Source organism: Hyperoodon ampullatus (genome assembly GCF_949752795.1).
Source record: "Hyperoodon ampullatus genome assembly, chromosome: X".
In the NCBI taxonomy this organism is placed as follows: domain Eukaryota; kingdom Metazoa; phylum Chordata; class Mammalia; order Artiodactyla; family Ziphiidae; genus Hyperoodon; species Hyperoodon ampullatus.
Genome location: NC_136913.1, coordinates 132,583,643 through 132,603,814, shown reverse-complemented (window position 1 = coordinate 132,603,814; position 20,172 = coordinate 132,583,643). Strand labels below are relative to the sequence as shown.

Below are 20,172 nucleotides of genomic sequence, written 5' to 3'. Positions count from 1 at the left end.
GCTTTCATCTTTTTCTCAGTCAGCTGAGGAAATTCCCCTACATACTTTACTCCTTTGCAAGATTGCATCTACTCTCCTATTTTCCCTGAGGTTAAAATGATAAATAGGGGACTTCTCTGGTGGTGCAGTGGTTAAGAATCCACCTGCCAATGAAGGGGACACAGGTTCGAGCCCTGGTCCGGGAAGATCCCACGTACCGCGGAGAAGCTAAGCCAGCATGCCACAACTACTGAGCCTGCGTTCTAGAGCCTGCAAGTCACACCTAATGAGCCCACGTGCCACAACTACTGAAGCCCGTACGCCGCAACAAGAGAAGCCACCGCAATGAGAAGCCCGTGCACTGCAACGAAGAGTAGCCCCCGCTCACCGCAACTAGAGAAAGCCCGCGTGCAGCAACGAAGACCCAACGCAGCCAAAGATAAATTAATTAATTACTTTTAAAAAATAAAATAATAAATAGGGATCAGGGAAAGATGAGCTAGCTTACCAGCAAGCAGACACAAAGAGTACATCTGTTAATGCCACATCAGCTCATTTTTTTTTGTTTTGTAGGCACTGCCAATTATGACTCAATTTGAGCTGACTGTTCGCTAATTCCTAAGTATTTTTTTTTGTTTGTGAAGCTGCCAAACCAGATGTTCTCACCTTGTATTTCTGTGGTTATCACTTTCAACTTTATATGTATCACCGCATAGTGGACATTTTAATCTATTTGGCTGCCCTGCATCTGTTCTACGTATTTCCTTTTTGTAATAGCATCCTCATTTCTATTTGGGGAAATCTGTCTGCCTCACTGGATACAATCTGATGAGACTAGTAAACAGAGCACCTTTTCCAAGCATAGCCAAAGAACCCTGAGTGATACAGCCTATTAAATTTCCACTTCTTAGATTTGGCCATTGTTCCAGCTTGCCAAGCTCTGTCTCCCAAAGTATTCTCTAGTCTTCCCAGTTTCACACAGTTTACTGACTTGATCAGTAAACTTTTTTATACTTTATCAAAATCATGATCAAAATATTAAAGTATACAGGGCTTCCTTACTATGTACTGAAAACAAACCAAGCGATTAAATCCCTACCACAACGTTTGATATTATCATCTTCATTTCAGATAAGGAAGGTGAAGCACAGAAAAGTTAAATAACTTGTCCCATGTCACACAGCCAATAAGTGGCATAAACAACTGAAAGTACTGGGTACAAAATCATGACTTATGTTGAACTGTACTGTTTCTTTGTGTAGCTGTAAACAAATAAAACATATATATATATATATATATATATATATATATATATATATATATAAAAAATATATAGTCTGTTTCCCCAACTCAAATTTAAGTTCCATGAGGGCAGGACTCTTTTTTTAATTGTTCACGACTCTATTCCCAGTACCTAGAACAGTGCTTGGCACATAACAAATGCTAAAAATATATTCTTTGAATGAATGAGTGTATGTATAGATGGAGCTTACAGTCAACTGAAAAAGATAGTCATTAAGCACAAGAGTCATGACCAGTCCAATCTGAGTGTGCCAGGCATCTGGGAGAAGTTAAGTTTGACTGGCTTGTTAGGGCAGTAACAGATGTCAAAATTCCTGTAGCAGCTACTGCCTTGTAATGCTTGCGTGACCCATGCCCACCTCTTTAAGACCCACTGTTATTCACTCATTCATTCCAAAACATGTGCTAAGCATCAGTATTATATCAGATGCTACGTTAGGTGCTGGGGCTAGAGAGGATATAAAAGCTAACAGGTATTAACTGTTTAGTATGTGCCAGCAGTGAACTCAGCACATGTAATGTATTGTATTAACTCTTTAATCCTTCTGGTAACCTTTTGAGATAAATGCCATTATTCCCTCCACTTTACAGATAAAGAAGTTGAGACATATAGAGGTTAGGTGACTCAAACAGGTTTACTGCATTAAGGATCTGTCTAACAAGGAAGGCAGAAAGCAAAGAAAACTTTACAATGTGGTGCAATAATTTACTATAATGAAATAATATATAAAGTGAAATGGAAACATAGAAGAAGCCGCACTAAATTTGTGCAGCACAAAGGATGTGTGTAGAGGAAATTGGAGCTCAATGATGTAGAAGTGATTTCCTTTGTCAGGAAGTAGTCTGGGAACTCAATAAGCACATTTCCTACGCATTCCCATCATTTATTCCACAGCTTCACATGCATCCACATTTCAACATTGGTCTCTGCTTCACCTGCACCTCCGAGGTAATACTGGGTGTATCTGTATCGATGTAGATTCTTCTTAAGCTGATAAATGATTTCAGAAAGTGGTACATACATCTAAAATAAAGGGTTGTTTTCATCTGTAGGTGGATCTGTTGGCACCAATGATTATTCACGGCATCATGACCCAGGGTGCCCGTCAGAAGTTGTCCAGCCTCTACATTTCTCAATTTATCATCATGTATAGCCTTGATGGAAGGCAGTGGCGGAGTTATCAAGGGAATTCCACTGGGACCTTAATGGTATGTAATTAGTCCTTTTAAGAGAATGCATGAACCTTTTAAAGAGCTTTTGACAGATTTCAGGTATGGAACAAACACCCATAGCTTCTACAAATTTAACCCCCCAAAAAAGAATTTTCCACTCATGGGCAATAGGAGTGATTATGGACATATGGACAAAAAAGTGGTAGCATCAAGGATCTCATAGGTAATAGAAATGAACAGGTGCTCTATTGAGAGAAACGTGATTCCTGACTGGGTGGGTTGATAAGATTGTCAGTTTGCTTATGGATATTCTAGGTTTGAAGTGACAAAAGGGCAAACGGGCTCAAAACCGTAGCTTCATCATCTACTTTTCCCTCATTCTTGCACCCTCTGATGAACAGCCACACATCCAGCCAACTCTTCGTTGGTAACACCTCTCCCATCTCTTCTGTTTCATTTATACAGTTGTTACTACAGCCCGAGGCCCCGTCACCGCACACTTGACGTATTCTGGTACATTCCTAACTAGTCTTCTTCTGTTTCTAGTCTCTTCTCTAATAAAAGCTGCACATCATTTTGGGGATCATACTATCAGTCCCATGCCTAAACTTTTCAATGTCTCCCTCTTGTCTTCAGAATAAGGTTCAAATCCTAAAATGGCCCCATGCCAGATGACTTCCGTTTGCCCCTTCAGATCCGTTTTCCTGCTTCGCTACCGCACCTCTTCTTCTGTGAGCCTGGCATGTGTGGAATATCAGGGTATTTCTTCTCTTGGCTTCCTCCTTGTAGAGGAGTTGGCTGTAACTCTCCACTGAAGGTCACTGCTCCCCTCAACGTGGTTTTCTCTACGTGTCCCAGTTACCATCGCTGAGTTGCCAATGACCCCAAAACTTAGCGTCATAAGAAAAAACCATTTTGTTTTGTTCTTGGATTCTGTGGGTCAGGACTTTGAACAGGGCACAGCAGGGATGGCCTGTCTCTCTGCTCCATAATATCTGGGGCCTCAGCTGGGAAGACGTGACAGCTGGGGGCTGGAATCATTTGGAAGCATCTTTACTTATATGTCTGGTGGTTGGTGCTGAGTGACCTCTGGGGTTGTTGACTGAAGTAGCTTCTCCCAGTATGACTGTCTCAAGGCATCTTAGGGACTCCAGCATGACTGGCCCAGCTAGCAAGGTGGAGATGACATCACCTTTTCTGATTTAGTCTTTTAAGTCATGTAGTATCACTTCCAATACATTCTGTTGGTTATAAGCAGGTCACACATCCACCCACATTCAAGGGGAAGGGACCTAGACCCCACTTCTCAATGGGAGGAATGTACAGAATTTCTGCTCATTTTGTCTACCTAATCTTCTCCTCATCCTTCCAGGCCTAGGGATGGCAGTACCCTGCCCCCACCTTCTTAACTAGTACCTTTATTAACCTTTCCTCAAATTATACGAATTTTAGTGTTCCATGTTTCTTGCTGGAACCCTGCCTCATACAGTAATTGGTGCCAAAAGTAGCCCCAGGAAACAGACCTTCAGAATGGAATTCTAGGATTACGTTGCTAATATATTCAAGGAACACAGGTATAATTCCTTGCTTGGGGAGAAGACTGGATGCTGAGTAACCTATGACATGCGGTGGCATCACAATTTCTCAGATTATCACCAGTGAGTGATACAATGGGATGAGCTACAGATGGTGAGGAAGACATTGGGAGATTAAATTGACAGTGGCATTTAGTTGCTATGGCAACAAGTTTAGCATACCTGATTGTAGAGTGACCTGTCTTCTTTTTATGGCCCTTCCTTTTACGGCATACATAGGGGAAAAAGAAATTAAATGTTATGAACATATGTACAGAACACCCATGAACATACATAGAGAATCAGGATGCATCCATGGAGCTCTGGAGGAGCCTTCCATGTCCTGTGGTTATAGGCAGATACTTGGACTTAATACCAAATCTAGGAGCTGAGCATGTGAATTGCAGAGTCACAGTGAGAATTAAATGGTCAGTCCCACCAGGCCTATTATGCTAAGGTAAGGGCACTGGTGGAAAGGAATGGAACTCTGAGACCAGGGATGGGTACATTTTTTTTTAATTGGCTGTGCCGCACAGCATGCAGGATGTTAGCTCCCCAACCAGGGATCCAACCCATGCCTCCTGTAGTGGAAGCCTGGAGTCTTAACCACTAAACCAGCAGGGAAGTCCCGGGATGGGTACATGTAGGCAGACACACATGAGGCTGAGAACTGCAAACCTCCAATTTGCCCTGAACCTCCTTTGCCTGAAGAGGCAACCCTTCCCCAGTCTCTGAAGCAGTCATCCATGCTCTGCATACAAGTCTCTCAGGGACTACACCTTGAATAGTTGCTTCCCAAGCCAATGGCTAGTCTCCTTAGGGCCCCTGTTTGGCCACTACAAAAGCCAGACGAGTCACGGAAAAATGACAGATCATCACAAATTTAATCAGGTGGTGATGACAAAACCCCTGCAATTCCAGGGGTAGTATCTCCTCTGGAGCACATTAACACAGCCTCAGGCACCTGATACGGAACTACAGACCTGGAAAATGCTTTCTTCTTCAGTTCCATTGACAACCAAAATCAGAATAGATTTGCATTTGTGAAGTAGGAACAAGAGTATTAACTTTACTGTCCATGCCTCAAGGCAATGCCACTTCCCTTGTTCCTTATCATAATATAGACCCTAGGGACCTCAAACATCTTGACATCCCATAGAACACCATACTGGTCCATTACATGGATGACATTATGCTGAAGGACCTGGTAAACCGGAAATAGTAATCACTCTAAATGCCTTTGCGATTAATACACGCACACACAGACACATATACACACACATAAATATTATATATTGTGTTGTCAACTAAAAGAAAAATACACAACATGAGAGTTGTGAATCAAGTTTTATTCAGGGTCTTACTGATGACTATAGCCTGGGAGACAGCCTCTCAGATAGCTCTGAGGAACTGCTCCAAAGGGGTTGGGGGGAGGCTAGATTACATATGATTTTTTTGTTAAGGAATACATGCAGTCAAGCATAAATCTTGGTAAAATATTCCTACTATTCACAAAGAACAGATACCTCAAGTTCACGATTATAGTGTTTTTCTATGTATGGGAAGATGCAAGAAGCAGGGTTCATTAAAATTCTTCCTGAAATGCATATTAACTACCTAACGGCCTGTTCGTCCAAAACACAGAGCATCCTGTTCTCATCTTTAATTTCCTGTCTAAAGCACAGAGTGCCTCATCCTGTTGTCCCATTCATCTCCTCCTCTGAACACCAAGTGCGCTGTCCATCAGCGGCTGCAGCAAATTAGTCTTTGTAGACTTGGATGGTGACCAAAATGCTCTTTACTCTTCTTTTGTTTGCACTGTGATATATATGTATAGATATATTAGCATATGTTGATTAAGTATTAGCAGATCTTGCTTCTGACTTTAATGGGAATGGATCCCATATTTTGCTGTTTAACATGCTCACTGTTAGTTTCAAATATTTTTATCACATTTAACATTTCTTGCTACTCCTACTTTATTTGGAATGGCTGTAGAATTCCATCAAATGCTTTCTCAGCATCTTGGCTATGATCACATTTCTTCTCTTTGCTATTGTCACATTATACTCACATTCAGTGGTGGGCTGGCAAATGTTTAACAACCAGCTCTGGGGCAAAGTGGGGGGCAGTCAGCTCAAAGGCCTTTATTTGTAGTCTTTGCTGATTTCCATGATGTAGTTATTCCCATGACACCTGATTTCAAGGTGCTGACACAGTGTCACTGAATGCAGAGCTGCGAGCAGACGCCCACAACGGGCTCTCACAAGCCAGTCCTAGCTGGGGCTCCAGCACAACGTGGTGCTGCATTCCTGGGAAAAGTGCCCTTAAGTCATAGTGTATCCGTCATTTAAAGTTTAGCTGGATCCAATTTGCTAACATTTTGTTTATAGAGTTTTTCTATCTGCACCAATCAATAAAGTTGTTTTACCTCTTTGGGGGGCTGTATTTATCAGGCTTTGGCATTAGAGTTATACTAACCTTGAAAACAGTGTAAGAGCTTCCATCTTTTTCCATTAAACTATTGCTCTAGAATAGTTTAATTAATGTAGTAATCATCTGTTTAATGAACATTGGATGGAAAAGCCACTGTGCCTCGTTTAGTGGTAGATACTTGAACTATCTTTTCCGTTCCTTATCTGATTACTGGCATTCTCATTTTCTGTTACCTATAGTTAATTGCTGTAAATGTGTACATTAAAGTTCTATCTCCCTTCCCATGCCATGTATCTTTACCTACATACACACATGTATCTCTCTTTTTCCCCCTTTATCAGAGTTGGTGAGTGTTTATCTATTCTATTGGGTTTTAAAAGAATCAACTCTTGGTCTTAAAATCAAACATAGATTTTAAGGTGTTGTTTTCTAATTAATTAATTTGTTTAAAATTTTAAAAATTCACTTTCATATATTTTCTTGTTTCTTAGAATCTGGAGTTAAATGCCTAGTTCATTTATTTTCAACCTTTCTTGTTCAATGACAAAGATAAAATAGTTATTAACTACACTCATGAGGGTCATTCCTTTAACAGTTATTGAGTAACTACTATGTTCTAGGTTCTAGTGAAGGGCTGCACAAGCTACAGCCCATGGACTTGGACTACAACCTGCTTTTGCATGGACTGTGAGTTAAGAATGGTCTTTACATGTTTAAAGTTTCAAAAACAAACAAACAAGGAGGATTATGTGGTGTGAAAGACTGAAATATTTCCCTTTCCTCCTTTACAGAAAGTGTTTGTGGACTGGCAGTCTAGTCTAATGGCAGTAGAGATGCCTAGACAGTTCATATGAACCAGAACCCTTCTATCCCAGAGCTTGCCCAAATTACAAATTGCAGTCTTGGTCATCTTCCTCCAGTATAGTGGCTCTCAAATGATTTAATATCTTTGTACCATTTACATGCAAAATATTTTTTCATAAGCAACATTTCTCATCATAGAAGTCCCTTATAAAGGGGAGCCCAAGCACCCTTTCAGGATCATTGCTTCACTGCCACTATTTTCAATATTTCATAATATTTTGAATGTTAATTTTGAATTGTCAATGAACATTTCAGTGATGCAGATATTTCCCTCTGGTTTTCAAGTTAAAAAGAACACTAATCATGTCCTGTCTCCATAAGTTGAAATATAGCAAGAGATTTCTGTCAAAATCACTGAAATCTGGCCTTGGCCCAGCTCTCCATGCTATGAAGTTTCTGAGGGAGATACATAAATGAACCAATGGCAAATGGAAAAAAATCTTTAGCGTTTTCTATAGTTACACTTGTATACCCAATACCAGGCTCTCTGGTAATCCCTCCCCCCACCTCCTCAAAGCAAGGAGTTTAGACCAGAGGTCTAAGGAGGCTTCTCCTTGCGCCCAAACCCAAATGCTGTCACCAGTCACAGTCCATAATTCCTAAGCGTTCTTGTCATAAGGACAATACGGAAGGTGGTCAGAGCTGCAGCCCAGGCTGAAAAGAGTGTACCAGAAAAAGCAAAAGCACAAGGGAGCATGCACCCTTACCACTTTGGCAACAAGCTGGACTAGGCTTTTAGGGCTCGGAAAGACCCTTCCTGGCAGACAAGTGAGAGCACAGGAAGGGTGGCTGAATCTGTCTCAAATGGGCCTCCCCACATTTCCTTAGCCACTGCTTCCACACTGCTGAAATAGAAGTAGAAAAGAATACCCTAAAAGCCCCATCCACTTTGGGACACTTAACTCAGAGTGACAACACTCCACATATTCCCCCCGCCCACATACGGAAAACCAAGATCTGTTCCCAAACTGTGTCCTTAAATCTCACCTCAAAAGATTAGTGCTGTCTACAACTTCAGCCTAAAGGATGCGTTTTCCCAAAGCCGAATGACTGAGATTATATTCTGAAGAGTTCCTACCATCACTCCCAACACTAAAGAAAATAAAAGTGAATTTGAGAAAAGAGCTAAGTCGCTTTGCATGCAACGTTTGGACCAAAAGGCCTTGGAAATTTAGTGTTTAAAAATGGAACGCCATCCTGCTTTGGGGGAACAAGGGCACAGTCTGGCATACACTCGATCACACAATACCAAAGCAGCATGCTGATTTTACATATGAGTTAACTAAGATTTGTAGAAGGACCCGCACTACAAATAAAAGCTGCCACGTGGATTACCCGTACCTCTCGAAATGGAGCCAGAACTGAAAACTCCAGTGCACATCTGACACCTCTGCTCTGGAGCCCACCCTGCCCTCACCCTCACCCCCACTCCCACCCCGCTCTGCACCGAACACATTCGCACTGCAGCTGAGAAAGGACCACATCGCAAATGATCTCTGTAGATTCATAGGCACACTGTCCATTTCGAATGAACGAACCCATCTTGGAGCTAAAAGGGAGCTATCTGCTTCTGCTTGCCGCCTCCTGCCAGGTAGATAAGCTATTCCCATCTTACAGATAAGGTAAATCAGAACCACAAGCTAGGAGGGTCAGAATGGCTTTATCATGGACTGAGGGCTGTAGCGAAACACAGCTGGGCGCATGAAACACAGGGGGAACTGGGCCATCACGCAGGCGGACATCGAAATACGCTAAGCAATCAGAGTCACCGTGAAAAAGTCATGCAGCTTAAGTAGCGAGCCAGAGCTGTGCAAATTAATGCTCAGTGGAAAGAAGGACGCGGGGGGAGGGGAGCCTTGCGGGGGAAGAGGGGTGGGTGGGGACAGCTGGGTGAAAACAGAAGAGGAAAGGGGGCGGAAGGGACTCTCATGGTTCTGCTGCAGTTTCTGGGGAAGAGAATCGGAGACTCTACTCCGATTCTACCATATGGTTTTTTTTCTGCCACTATTGTGGAAACAACGTAACTTGTAGTCAACCTCATTCCTCTGGTGGCAACAGGGGTAAGATACACTGCAAAGGCAGAAGCGCTGGGTCAACGCCTCTTGTGTCCCCGTAAACGCGCAGGCGGGTGCGTGAGGTTCGGGGACAGGCACAGAGTCGCTGGGAGTGACTCATCAGATCCCCTGGCCCGACGGGGAGATGGTTTCCTGCAGAACGAGGTGCAGGAGGTGGTTCTGCTCGGCGCTCAACAGGGGCCACATCTCCACCTGCAGCGACTTGACGGCTTCCGTGTCCTTCTCGTGGGTGGCCATGACCAAGGACTGCAGCAGCAGGAAGAGCTCCTCGGGAAGCGGGCCGCTGCTGTCCTGCCCGTGGCCGTCGAAGGCCTCCCAGGAGTACTTCTCCAGGGTGTGCGCGTGCTCTGGCAGGAGCTTGGCGGGCGGCGGCTGCAGGAGCAGCAGCAGCAGCACGCGGGACACCTCGCAGCGGACCAGCACGTCGGCGAAGGCGCCCAGCGCGGCAGGGGAGGGCGCGGCCGCGGACCCCGCGCCGGGTGGGAGAAGCGCGAGCGGTGGGGCGGAGGCCGCGCCGGCCCCGGGCTGCGGCCCTGGCAGCTTGGGCTGCGGCTGCGGCGGGGGCTGCGGCCCCGGCGGTGGCACCGGGTGACCGCCGTGCTCCCGCGCCAGGCGCTGCATGCGCGTGAAGAGCGCCAGGGCGCCGCTGTAGTCGCGCGCCAGCAGCTGGCAGGAAGCAGCGTCGCCGAGCGCCTGCAGGGCGGCCAGGGGCAGCTGGGGTAGCTGCAGCTGCGCGGCGCGTTGGAAGTGGCCGGCGGCGGCGGCCGGCTGGCCCAGGTCGCGCAGGGCGGCCGCCAGCTCGAGGCAGAGCGCGGCGGCGGCAACCGGCTGGCCTAGCTCCAGGTGCAGGCGCACAGCGGCGCCCAGGGCGGCGGCAGCGGCCTGCAGCGGCTCCCCGTAGGCGGCGGGGCAGGCCAAGCGCTGGCGCGCGTCGCGCTCCTGCCGCAGGAAGAGGCGCGCGGCCTCGGTCAGCGCCAGCGCCTCCCCGGGCCCGTGGAAGAGCGCCTGCTGGCAGCGGGCCACGGCCAGCTGGCACCAGGCCGCGTACGGCAGGCACTCCTGGGCGCGCAGCTCGCGCCCCAGCTGGCTGAACTGCTCGCCGGCCTCCGCCACGTTCGGCTTCCGCAGGAACCGCTTCTTCAGCTTCTGGCACACCTGGCGGTAGCGCGCCAGGAAGTCCCCGGCCTCAAGCCCGGGGCCCGAACCGCCACCCAGGCCGGCCGCGGAAGCCGCCATGTTCGCCGCTTAGGCACTTCCGGGCGCGCTGACGCAAGTGGGCGCACGTGCTGGGCGACGGCGGCGGGCTGAGACGTGCCCTGCGTCGGGCTACGGCCCACCACGCGACCGCGCCGGCTTGGCCGCCTGGAGCTCTCGTCGCCCTGGTGATATGCAAAATAGCAAGCACGGAGGCCCGGTCGGGACTGGCTGCGGGTGGCGTATGCAAATCGGGGGACCTGGGGTGGGGCCTGGCCCGCCGTTCGGGGTTCTGTGATCAGATCAATGGTGCTGGGGCGGGGCGTGTCTGGACGCCCCCTGTTGCTAGGTGACAGCTTTTTTTTTTATTTATTTATTTTTGGCAGTGTTGGGTCTTTGTTGCTGTGCAGGGGCTTTCTCTAGTTGTGGCGAGCGGGGGCTACTTTTCCTTGCGGTGCGCGGGCTTCTCATTGCGGTGGCTTCTCTTGTTGTGCAGCATGGCTTCTAGGCGCGTGGGCTTCAGTAGTTGTGGCACACGGACTCAGTAGTTGTGGATCTCGGGCTCTAGAGCACAGGCTCAGTAGTTGTGGCGCACGGCCTTCCTTGCTCCGCGGCATGTGGGATCTTCCCAGACCAGGGCCCCAACCGGTAGGTGACAGCTTGTTTACGCAGGTTGCCAAGCAGGGCATCCCTTGGCATCTCTAGGGGAACACAACCAAAAGCTCTTGACCCCGCGTGACCCTACTTCCGACTTTGCCTATGTGCTGATTGTGTCCCGCCCACCCCAATCCCGATCACGCCTCAATCTTCCTGTCAAAGCCCCTGCCCCATGGGAGTCCATGCCAAGCGCTGTGTCCACCCACCCCTGCCTCCCGCACCCAGGGCGGTCGGTCGCCTTGGCACCTTCATCCTATCACGACGCCGCCCTCACAGTGTCGACTGCCGCCGCAAGGAACCCCGTCCCTCTGGGGACTTTGGCCTGGCTCCGACTTGCTCAGAGCCAGCGGGGGAGCCTTCCGTTGTCCGGCCTCACCCCAGGCCCCAGTCCGCCCCCACCCCCGCCGCAGCCAGCCTCTCCCACCCAGGGCCACCCCAGGCACTGTCACCGTGAGAGACCGCTCCTCTCTGTACCCCCGGCTCCACACCCCCCACCCCCCAACTCCGGCCAGACCACCCCGCCCCCATCCCTCCGACGAGGGGTGTCCCACCACCACCACCTCCCACGCCAAGTGAGTGAAGCACGCTCAGGGGGTCTCTTGAAACACTTTATTGACTCGCAATGACTGTGCCCAAGGCGGCGGGCAGGCCGGGGCCGCCCGGGCTGTGCGGTCGGTCGGTGAGCGGGCCTGGCACCTGACGGCCACCCCCCCGGGGTCCGGGGACCCAGGTGTCGTTGGGCAGCTAGTGCTGGGCCGGGGCCACCTGGGAGATGGTGCTATAGTCCTGAACAAGTCGGGGAGCAGCGCGTTGCTGCGGGCCGCCATGTCCATCAGCTCCGGAGTGAGGCGCCTCCTGCCGTTGTTCTGGGCCTCATGGCCCGCCAGCTCCAGGACCCTGGCCGTCAGGTACTGGATGATGGCCACTAGGTAGACGGGTGCGGACGAGCTCAGGCGCTGGGCGTAGTGGCCCTCCCGCAGGAGGCGCTCCATGTGGCTCACAGAGAAGGACAGCTCGGCTCGTGGGGTGCGGGAGAGGCGACCGGGTGACCCTCGACGGCCCCTCTTCCCCAGCATGCTGGCCGTTGGGCGCGCTTTCTGCGACGGCCTCTCTCTGCGGTGCGCTGGGATGAGGTGCGGCGGGATGAGGGGCTGTCCTTTGTGCCTGCTGGTCCCAACATCTCAAGACAACCGGTGTTCTCAGGCCCCTCCTCCGTATCCTAGCGACCGCAGGCCGGGCCCTCATTGGTCGGGGAGCACCCTGTGAGGTCACTGCTTTCCCATAACCCCTCCCCCAACCCACCTCACCCCGCCCCCACCCCCACCGCCGGGGTCCTGGGCCTGCAAAGAAATGGCACTGGCAGGATCCTGCTCGCCGTACTCGCTGGACTCTCTCTTTGGTGGAACTCCCACTGTCCACCGGACGGGAACTTTGTACAGAGAAGGCAGCTAATGGCGGAACATCCAGGGGCACTAAGTATACACTGGCGGTGCTGGGCCACCATCACGACTATATATCTACTTCCAAATGAATAATATTCCTGGCTGAATAATATTCAGCAGGCTGTATAATATTCCAATGCGTGGCTAGACCACACATGTTGTGTATCCGCTCAGCAGCTGATGTACATTTGGGTGACTTCCACCTTGTGCCTGATGGGCATAGTGCTCTGGTGAACATTCCTGTGCAGGGTTCTGTTTGAACACCTGTTTTCCACTCATTTGGGTTTACAACCCATGGGATACATCTATGGGTTTATTTCTGGACCATAGTTCTACTCCACTGATCTATGTGTCTATCCTTATGCTAGTACCACATAGTTTTGATAACTGTAGCTTTGGACTAAGTTTTGAAATAGGGAAGTGTGAGTCCTCCAACTTTTTTCTTCTTTTCCAAGATCATTTTGGCTATTCAAGGTCACTTGAAATTCCGTATGCATTTAGGATTGGCTTTTACATTTCTGTGAAACAGAGCATTGCGATTTCCATAGGGATTTCATTAAATCTCTAGACAACTTTGGGTGGGATTGCCGTCTTAGAAGTATTAAGTCTTCCAGTCCACAAAATCTGCTATCTTTCCCCCTTTTTTTTTAAGGTCATCATTAATTTCTTTCAGCAGTGCTTTGTAGTTTTCGGTGCACAAGCCTTGCACCTCCTTGGCTAAATTTATCCCTGTGTATTTTGTTCCTTTTGATGTTGTGTGAAATAGAACTGTTGTCAATTTCATTTTGGATTATTTTTTCATTGCTAGGATATGGAAACACAACAGATTTTTGTGTGTTGATCTTGTATACTGCAACTTGGTTGAATTCGTTTGTTAACTCTAATAGTGTTTTGTGGATTCTTTAGGATTTCCTGTACAGAAGAGCATGTCATCTGAGAATAGAAGTAGTTCAACTTGCTTTCCAACTTGGATGCTTTTCATTTCTTTTTCTTGCCTCATTGTTTTACTAGGACTTCCATTACAGTCTTGAGTAGAAGCACTGAAAGCAAGCATTCTTCTCTTGTTCCTGATGTTAGGGGAAATGCTTCCAGTCTTCCACCATTGAGTATGACATTAGCTAGGGTATTTCATAAAAGCCTTTTATTTTGTTGAGGAATTTCCCTTCTATTCTTAGTTTGCTGGGTGTTTCTTTTTTGTTTTTGTTTTAATCATGAAAGGTTGTTGGATTTTGTTGAATGCTTTTTCTGCATCAATTAAGATGATCATGAGGGTGTTTTCCCCCTTCATTTTATCAATGTGGTTTTGATTAATCAGTTTTCTTATGTTGAGCCATCCTTGCATTCCTGGGATAATTCCTATTTGGACAAGGAATGTAATATTTATAATATGCTGCTGGATTCAGCTTGCTAGAATTCTTCTGAGGATTTTTGCATCTATATTCATAAAGACTACTGGTCTGGAATTTTCTTTCTTCTGGTATATATGTCTGGCTTTGGTATCAAGGTAATGCTGGCCCTATAGTATGAGTTAGGATGTTTTTCCTCCTCTTCTATCTTTTGGAAGAGTTTGGGAAAAGTTTGGCATTAATTCTTTAAACATTTATTAGAATTCACCAGTGAAGCCACCTAGCACATAGTTTCTGGCACATAATACATGGAATCTAGGATTTGTGTAGTCATTAGCTATTTGTTGAATTAATACATTGTCTTCCTAAGAAGGTATCTAATCAAGACACAATAATTGAGTTAAAAATGAAGCAGATCTATTTATCAAAAATAATGCTGTGCCAACAGATTGTCACACTGAGTGAAGTAAGTCAGACAAAGGCAAATACATGATATCACTTATTTGTGAAATCGAAAAAAAGTGTACAAATGAACTTATGTACAAAACAGAAGTAGAGTCACACATGTGGAAAACAAACTTATGGTTACCACGGGGGTAAGGCGGGGGATAAATTGGGAGATTGGGATAGACATATACACACTACTATATAGAAAATAGATAAGTAATAAGGACCTACTATATAGCACATGGAACTCTACTCAGTACTCTGTAATGACCTATGTGGGAAAAGAATCTAAAAAAGTGTGGATACATGTATGTGTATAACTGATTCACTTTGCTGTACAGCAGAAACTAACACAACATTGTAAATCAACTATACTCCAATAAAAATATTTTTAAATGCTGTGATTTCTGGGGCAATGCTATACATTTATTAACATTTTTATCCCATAGGAAGAAAAAATTTTTACATGGAAGAACAATTTTTTAAATTCCCCATAATACTATAACTCTGATGTCTGATTATATAACAGCCATACATTGATTCCTGTTTTAGTGTATTCAAGCGGATACAGAATCCCAGGTGTTTTATGAGAGAGGATTTTCAGCTTTCTTTTTTCTATATACCATGATTTAAATCTAGGCCTTTTGAATTGGAATTACTACCATATTTCTCAAACTGTGTTCCTTATTCCATAAATATGTCATGTACTTTTCTGTAGAACCTAGACATGTCAAGTTCCTAAACCCCAGAAGTTGGATATTAACATGTGTCTCATGAATTCATACACAAAGAATCATTAATTAACACCCCACAGTACACACACACACACACACACACACACACACACATTATTGGAAGATCATTCTGAGACCAGTATGGTAAGCTGCCTACTCCAAGTTCCCTTTCACAGCTGCAGCTGACTCTGCCCTAAGCTAGTGTTTCTCAAACTTTATGGTTTGATTCAGTAGATCTGGAATAGGGCTCAAGATGTTGCAAGTCTAATTGCTCCCAGGTGATTCTAATGCAGCTGGTCTGTGGCCCACACTGGATTAGCAAAGGCCTAAATGGCTTCCACAACTTTGATGAATGACCGTTTTACAGGACCCCAAAGTAGACTGCTTAACCTGCTCAGACCTAATCTCCCTTGTTCCATTCTTCTCCCTGTGATTTTCTCCTTCGCATATTACATTCTAACATCTGGCTAGCCAGAATGGTTTTATTTGGGTGTTCGGTGCTGTTGAGAAATGCACAGAGCAAATTAGAAGAAAGATATGATTGGGAGGAATTGCTTCTTATTCTTTCTTCATTTTACATGTATCTGTGCTAATACCTCCCTACAGGTCTTCTTTGGCAATGTGGATTCATCTGGGATAAAACACAATATTTTTAACCCTCCAATTATTGCTCGGTATGTCCGTTTGCACCCAACGCATTACAGCATCCGCAGCACTCTTCGCATGGAGTTGATGGGCTGTGATTTAAACAGTAAGTGTCGGGCTTCCCTGGTGGCGCAGTTGTTGAGAGTCCGCCTGCCGATGCAGGGGATACGGGTTCGTGCCCCGGTCTGGGAGGATCCCACATGCCGCGGAGCAGCTGGGCCCGTGAGCCATGGCCGCTGAGCCTGCGCGTCTGGAGCCTGTGCTCCAGGAGCCTGTGCTCCATAACGGGAGAGGCCACAGCGGTGAGAGGCCCGCGTACCACAAAAAAAAAAAAAAAAAAAACAGTAAGTGTCAAGTCATCCCATGTCGTTACCTGTCCCAACCATGAGTAGGATGACTAACCATCCTAGTTTTCCCGAGACTGGTGGGATTTCCCAGGACACAGAACTATCAATGCTAAAACCAGTACAGTCCTGGGCAAACCCATGACTTGGTCATCCTAACCATGGGATTCCCCAGGGGCAGCCACCTCCTACACTACTATTAACAAGGCAAATCAAACTCCAACAGAGCTGAACAGAGCTGACCAGAAAATAGGGGGCATCTTAAAAATAACATGCAAAAGTTAGCGCCTGGGAAATGACTTCGTGATGAGAGTAGCCCTAGAACATATCAGTGGAGACAGGCCAGCAGAACGTCAGCTGCAACTTGTTCTTGTGATTACATTCTCCTTTCATTTCTCTGAGGTTGCAACATGGCACTGGGAATGGAGAGTAAAGCAATATCAGATGCACAGATTACTGCCTCATCCCACTTAAGCAATATGTTTGCCACCTGGTCTCCTTCACAAGCCCGACTTCACCTCCAAGGGAGGACTAATGCCTGGAGACCCCGGGTAAGAGGGAACAAATTTGCTGTATAACTGATGCAGAAAAAGGAGTAGTGGTTGGGAAAGAATAGGGTAAGCTCATGACTGTTTCTTCAGTTACTTCTATCACCTGGTTGTTCCCACAAAGAGTGTCAAGGAAAGTTGACTATGCACAGAAAATCCGACAGATATTTATTTAGTGGGTGTGCCATGTGAATTCACACAGCATTCATTGGGGGAAAATGACCCCAATTGAACCTCCTAGAAACAGAATATCTATATGTAGTACTGGGCTAATATTTGTCAAAGAATTGGAGTGGCTGAAATCCAGCTTTACAGAGAAATATCAACAAAGCAAAGGGTCATAGTTATGTACAGTTCATTGGGCACAGTTCTTTTCTGGAACCACTCACTTTGTGATTTTCAATCACTGACTAGCTTGGGGAAATGGATGGAGTTAATGGTCTCCGTTCCTCCAGGGGCTTATTTTAAACAAAATAGGTTGTATAACACATTGCCAAACTTTTAATACTCTAGTCAGTCTGTATATTACTCATATATTCATTCAGCAAACCTTTACTGGGCCCCTATTAAGTGGCTAACCCTGGGGATACAGAGATGAATCATGAAAAATTTCAGCCCTCAATTTGCTTCGAGTCTAATAAGGGAGACTGACAAACAGGTAATTAATATGCAGAGTGATAAGTGCTGTGATATGATTAAGAAGGGATTTGGGGATTTCTGGGAGCAAATAGTGACCAAAAAGATACTACTCTTACTTCCTCAGGCAAATAATCAAAAACAGTGGCTGCAAGTGGACTTCCAGAAGACAATGAGAGTCACAGGAATAACCACCCAGGGGGTGAAATCTCTGCTTACCAGCATGTATGTGAAGGAGTTCCTCATATCCAGTAGTCAAGATGGCCATAACTGGACTCTGTTTCTTCAGAATGGCAAAGTAAAGGTACGCTAATCTCACAGGAAAGGCACAAAGCCTGTCTTAGAACTTGACATTTAAAAACATAACAAGGTTGATATATGACCAGACTTTCAGGATAAACTTTACTGAGTATCTATAGTAATAGGACACTATGAAAGGCATTCTGGGAGGACACAGTGACTCCAAGCAAGAATGTATCATCCCAGGAAAGAGCGGAATAGAACCGAAAGCTGCTTATCCTCGTAGATGTTGACGCCATGCAGGATGGTGGCCCTTACCGACCTCTCTAGCATAGTCTCTTGCTACTTGCTCCTTTGCTTTCTAAGCTCCACCCATACTAAGAAACCCTCAAGTCCCTAAAAACAGCATGTTCTTTCTCACACTAGGCTTTTATATGTACTGTTTCTTCTACCTAGAACGTTTTTTCTAGATACTTCTTATTGACCCTTTCACCTGGTGCATTCTTCAAGTCTCAGATAAACATCATCTCCTCCAAGAAGAATTCCTTGTTCCCTCAAGGCTGGATTAAACATTTTTGCTTCTGGCAGTTTAGTGAACCAGAGTACTGATAATGTATGTTCTAGAGGACATTCCCATTTTAAAAAGGGCATATCTCTGATACATGCTGTAACATGCATGGCTAAATTAATTAGAGCAGACATAAAGGGACAAATATTGTATAATTCCACTTATATGAGTATATTAGTCAGAGTTCTCCAGAGAAACAGAACCAATTGACTCACATGATTATGGAGGCTGACAAGTCTCAAGCTCTGCAGGGTGAGTCAGCAAGCTGAAGACCAGGAGAGCCAATGGCATAAGTTTCAGTCTGAGTGTGAAGGTCTGGAAACGAGGAGAGCCAGTGGTGTAGTTCCTGTCTGAAGGCTGGTAGACTCAAGACCCAGGAAGAACCAATATTTGAGTTTGAGCCCAAAGGCTAGAAAAAAACCCAATGTCCCAATTCAAATGGGCCATGCAAAAAGCATTCTCTCTTACTCAGACGAGGGTCAGCCTTTTTGTTCTATTCAGACCTTCAACTGATTGCGTAATGCTCACCCGCTTCGGGGGAGACAGCAATCTGCTCTACTCACTCTACTATTTAAATGTTAATCTCATCCAAAAACATCCTCACCAACACACCCATAATAATGTTTGACCAAATATCTGGACACCGTAATGCCTAGACAAGTTGACATGTAAAATTAACAATTACAATGAGACTGAAAGTCGAATAGAGGTTACCAGAGGCTGGGAGCTGGGGAGGATGGAGAGTTATTGTTTGATGGAGACAGAGTTTCAGTTTTGTTTTTGTTTTTATTTTTTGGTTTTTTGTTTTGTTTTGGCCATGCTGCGCGGCTTGTGGGATGTGGGATCTTTGTTCCCTGACCAGTGATTGAACCTGTGTCCTCAGTAGTGAGAGCACAGAGTCCGAACCACTGGAGCAGCAGGGAATTCCCCAGAGTTTCAGTTTTGCAAGACCATTTTGGAGATGGTTGGTGGTGATAGTTGCACAACATTGTGAATGTACATGTTATGTACTTGTTGTCAAATGTACTTGTACACTTAAAAACAGTTAAAATGTTAAAATATATGTTATGTATATATTACCAAAATTTTAAAAAGGCTATAGCACTGATAGTACATACTTCTTAATGCACTGCTACACTCAATGAAGAAAGGGGACTCTCCAGCCTCCTCACCACCAACAGCAAAAAACAAAACAAACAAACAAAAAAAAATCAGCTTTTATTTTAAAATAATGAGCTTAAATCAGAGCAAAGACAGGTGAAAAATCAGAAAATGTAAAATGGAGGAACTTTCCTAAAGGGAAATGCTTATATTAGTGTTGTTCTCAGGAGACCAAGCTTTGAGCAAAATGCAAGAATGGAATGTGAGACTTCTGCATTAAGTAATGAAACCCAGAAAGTAGTAGAACTAGTTGCAGATAAGTAGCACCTCCTGGCTTCTGGAAGAATGATTTCTCTAGAGAAAAAGCATTCCCAGTTTAGGTCTCCAGGATTCCTACATATTAAAATGATAAGATCATAAACATAGATCAGCAAACATACAAGATAACAAGCCAACTTGACTACAAATGGGCAGAAACAATCAATACAAATTTAGAATCTGAAGAATATCAGATATTGACATTATCAGATATATATCATAAAATAATTATGCACAGAATACTTAAAGCAATGAGCTATGGAAACATAAAAATAAATGACAAATTATTAGGCAGTTTTGGAAAAAACAGTACTTTTAGAAATTAAAAAACATCATTGTTGAAGTTTAAAAATTAAAGAAAGACTTAATAGTGAATTGGGCACAGCCAAAGAGTCACTGGAACATATATCTCAAGAAATTACCCAGAATGGAGCACAGAAGGTGAAACATATGAAAAAGAAATTGAGACATATGCTATACAGAGAAAGCTATATATATATATATATATATATATATATATATATATATATATATATGGAATCCAGAATG

General features: G+C 45.4%; 2 protein-coding genes across 4 annotated transcripts in view; one reads left to right on the top strand and one right to left on the bottom strand.

Moving 5' to 3' along the window:
- The window catches only part of F8 (coagulation factor VIII), a gene marked incomplete at both ends in the record, with an annotated part of 114,201 nt that overhangs the window by 86,710 nt on the left and 7,319 nt on the right, over positions 1 to 20,172 (top strand). For all 3 annotated transcript variants that reach the window (XM_079726863.1, XM_079726862.1, XM_079726861.1), the window contains 4 exons: positions 2,335 to 2,490; positions 15,830 to 15,974; positions 16,615 to 16,763; positions 17,524 to 17,700. In XM_079726863.1, the coding sequence (XP_079582989.1) occupies positions 2,335 to 2,490; positions 15,830 to 15,974; positions 16,615 to 16,763; positions 17,524 to 17,700 (627 nt within the window). The remainder of the gene's footprint in view (positions 1 to 2,334; positions 2,491 to 15,829; positions 15,975 to 16,614; positions 16,764 to 17,523; positions 17,701 to 20,172) is intronic.
- Positions 8,992 to 10,654, bottom strand: F8A1 (coagulation factor VIII associated 1). Its single transcript, XM_079726884.1, has one exon. It carries the CDS (start codon positions 10,637 to 10,639, stop codon positions 9,503 to 9,505), a length of 1,137 nt encoding a protein of 378 aa, XP_079583010.1. The 5' UTR covers positions 10,640 to 10,654; the 3' UTR covers positions 8,992 to 9,502.